We start from the raw sequence: 3,452 nt of genomic DNA, 5'->3' as shown, positions 1-3,452 counted from the left end.
GTATCCTTCCCTTCAAGGCTCAGCGGTCCAAGATTATCTTCTGTGTCTGTGTCAATTGTTTTCCCTTGTCTTTGATGAAGAGGGTCTGTCCAGTCCTTCTGCCTAGTCCGCCATCTTGCCGGAACTCCTCCAGAGTACATTTTAATAACCCCTTTGGACTTCTCTATTTCTAATAGAGCATATATATTGGTCAGCATAGGCTGGATTAGGCTATAGTAACAACTTCTCTAACCTCAGTAGTTTAAAGCTACAGAATTTATCTCAGGCCCATACTTCCTGTCTGTCCATCATATGTGGTCTGGAACTTTGTTCTGTGTGGTCTTCATTCCAGGACCCAGACCTCTGGATCACCCACCATCTAGAGCTTACAGATGCTAGAGCAAAGTTGAGATGAATAGCTACATTGCACATTGTCTTTGAAAGCTTCCACCAGAAGTAAACTTATGTCACTTTTATTCTTACGGCACTGCCCAAAGCAAGTCACGTGTCCATATCTGACTTCAAGGGGGCAGGAAGTACAATCTCACTAGGTACCTAGACATAGGAAGACACAGGAGTATTTGGTGAATTTCTCTTAGGACTATCCATCATGTAGGATTGTAAATTACTACTACATGTGTGCAGGACAATGTGCAAATATATCAAAAGGTGGAGAAATATGTCTATGATTTGATTTAGTATGTTTCGTTTTAGGAAATTAGTGAACAGATATACAAAGGTATATATCCACTAATTCATTCCTTAAATATATTTTATTGAGTGGCTACTATGTGCCAGGAGCTTGCATTATCCAAATCTTCATAGAGCTTGCCATATGGGGTGAGGAGTAGGAAGAAAGAGAGTACCAGAGATAATTACAATGAAAGAAGTTAAGTGCTATGATGAGGAAATATAGAGTACTATGAAAGCATGTGCTGTAATCAACTCCATGGCAATAAGTTTCTTTTGTTTGTTTTTTATGAAACATGTCAGAAAATTTCTCCTAATTTATTTTTCAGTTGACTGATTCTCACTTCATCTATGTATTGCTGAACTCTTCCATTAAAATTTTACTTTTGGTTTTTGTACTTTTTCATTTTGAAAATATTTTTTTTTTCTTCCCAAGTATGCTAAGTTACTTTTAGTAGTTTCTATCTGTGAAGATATATTCAGGCTTATCTTTTATGAATAAATTGTTTTCTTAAATTTGATATCATTTTGAGGGCCTTTCGCTAATGAAAATTAAAAAATCACATAGCTATAATTTACTCTATTAAAACTTGACAGCATTCAGGAAAGAAAACATGATCCAGGTTGTGTACACAAATTGCAACATTTTAAAATTTGCATATAGTGAGTATTCTAGGCTGATACACAGAAATTATAAGATTAGAGTTAGCATGTTGGGATTATGACTGATTTTTAAGAGTTTTCTAAACTGCCTGTAATGTTATTTGATAGTTTTTAAAATTTAAGCAATGAGACAGACCAACTCAACTTTTAAATAAAATAATAGGAATGATATTAATAGGGAATAATTTACTAATACGATGGAGAGTTTTAAAAGACTTTCACTGTTTTTTTTTTTTTTTTTTTACCAGAAAGCTCTGATTTACGAACATAAGGCAAATCAAAATTGTTAGAAATACGCCTATCCTTTCCATCTTCATGATAGAAAGTTTGTTAAGTGTTTTCATATGGTACATGGTATACAAAGAATAATTTTGCAAACATTTCCTTCTCTTCTTTTTCATTTCTGCATTAGCTTGGCTGATTTTACTTCCAGAGTCAGGAGTAGAGTTAAGCATGCACAGTTTTGTTTTGTTTTGGTTTTTCTTTTTTTAAATTAGGAAGGAGGAGGAAAGTAAGAGAGGAGCACACTAACTTTCCCTTTGAGGGCATATTTTCTTTTGGCAACTACTCTATTTCTCAAGAAGAAAAACAGACTTCCAGGACCAAACATATGTAGCATAAAAAATGGTTACACACTTCACAATACTTTCTTAAAATTTTCTTTTAGGAAGAAGAAAGGCGTATGGCATCTGTTGTAGCCAAAAAAGAGGAAGAGAAGAAGCGGGAAAGTCATAAACAATCTTTGCTTAAGGTATTTTCCCTGATTTCTTCATGCATGTGTACAAACACATACTCACATACTCTGAAGCTAACTATTCTCATTCCTATAAGTAAAATACATTTTTGTGAACAAGCATCCTTAAAACTTTTATGTTACTATCTAGAAATAAACCTGTACTTCTGAAATAAAATATAAGGTATATTATATAGCACATGTAAAAACTACAGATTTTCAAAGAAAGAGTAAAAAAAAAATTAATAGAAGTTATAATTTTTTTTCCATACTCATGTAGCATTGTGTGTATCCCCATGATGTGTGTACTTCATTTTGGAAGTTACATAGTAGACTCATCTTTACTGATATACTTTAGTGAGCTCTGCTACAATGGATAGGAGCTTTGGTGGTGGTTTAGTTTTTGCTATGATGGATTTTTTCTTTTTTAAATATTAGCTTTTTAAATTTAAAAACTTTCTCTATTAGCTTTTCTGATAAAGAGATGGTAAAGATTTTAAAGAATTTAGGAATTTAGCATTTGTTTTAAACTGGCTTTAAATGATACCTGGCACTACTTTCCTTGAAGAAAAGTAGTAGGTTTTTCATGTTGTATATTAACATTACAAAGTATAACAAATAAAGACCACTTAAAGTTTATGTTGTTGTTGTTGTTGTTGTTATGTACTATGGAGTCAGCCCTGACTCATAGTGACCCCTCCTTGGGTTTTGAGGCAGTATCACTATCCAACTAGATTGCCCAACCATCCTTCCCAGGAGTGGCTGGTGGGTTTGAACCTCCAGCCTTCTGGTTAGCAGTAAAGTGCTTTAGGCACTGTGTTACCCGAGCTCCCCTTAAAGCTTATAGCTTATGTTATGCTTCACGTTGTGTTCTAAAAGGCAGGATATTATCTTAATTGATTACCATTAGTCATGCTTGTCTTATGTAGATGCTTTTCTTTTAAATATTAAAATAGAGTCCTTAAAAAAATGTCTAGTAGGAATATGAAGTTGTATATCATAAACTTAAACAAGGGAACTTTCTGGAGTAATGAAAATGCTTTATTTCTCAACAAGGGTATGGGATATACAGGTATATGCCTTTTCCAAAACTGATTAAACAGTACACTTAAAATCTGTGCATTTTACTCTATGAAAATGAATCCTAAATTAATAATAATAATAATAAAAACTTGGTTCCAAACTTTTCTCAGCTCAGTACTACTTAAAAAATAATTAGAACTGTTACTCAACATGCTACGTTTCCCTCCCCTGCTGTTATCTCCAACCTTCTGCATCCTCCCAGCTTTAACTATTATTATCATAGCTTACACCATTAATTAGGAGCTCTGGTAGCTTAGTGCCTAAGGCACTTGGCTGCTAACCAGAAGGTTGGCAGTTCAAACCC

The 3,452-nt window shown here is 33.8% G+C and overlaps 1 protein-coding gene across 1 annotated transcript in view; it reads left to right on the top strand.

The window, feature by feature from the left end:
- The window catches only part of LRRC49 (leucine rich repeat containing 49), a 328,583-nt gene that overhangs the window by 177,765 nt on the left and 147,366 nt on the right, over positions 1 to 3,452 (top strand). The window contains exon 11 of the mRNA XM_042783131.1: positions 2,000 to 2,083. Coding sequence (XP_042639065.1) covers positions 2,000 to 2,083 — 84 coding nt within the window. The remainder of the gene's footprint in view (positions 1 to 1,999; positions 2,084 to 3,452) is intronic.

The sequence above is a fragment of the Orycteropus afer genome, unplaced genomic scaffold (assembly GCF_000298275.1).
Source record: "Orycteropus afer afer isolate SDZICR_OR568_19922 unplaced genomic scaffold, OryAfe1.0 scaffold00015, whole genome shotgun sequence".
NCBI lineage: Eukaryota > Metazoa > Chordata > Mammalia > Tubulidentata > Orycteropodidae > Orycteropus > Orycteropus afer.
Note: the sequence above shows the minus strand (reverse complement) of the source record. Positions and strands in the feature narration are given on the sequence as shown.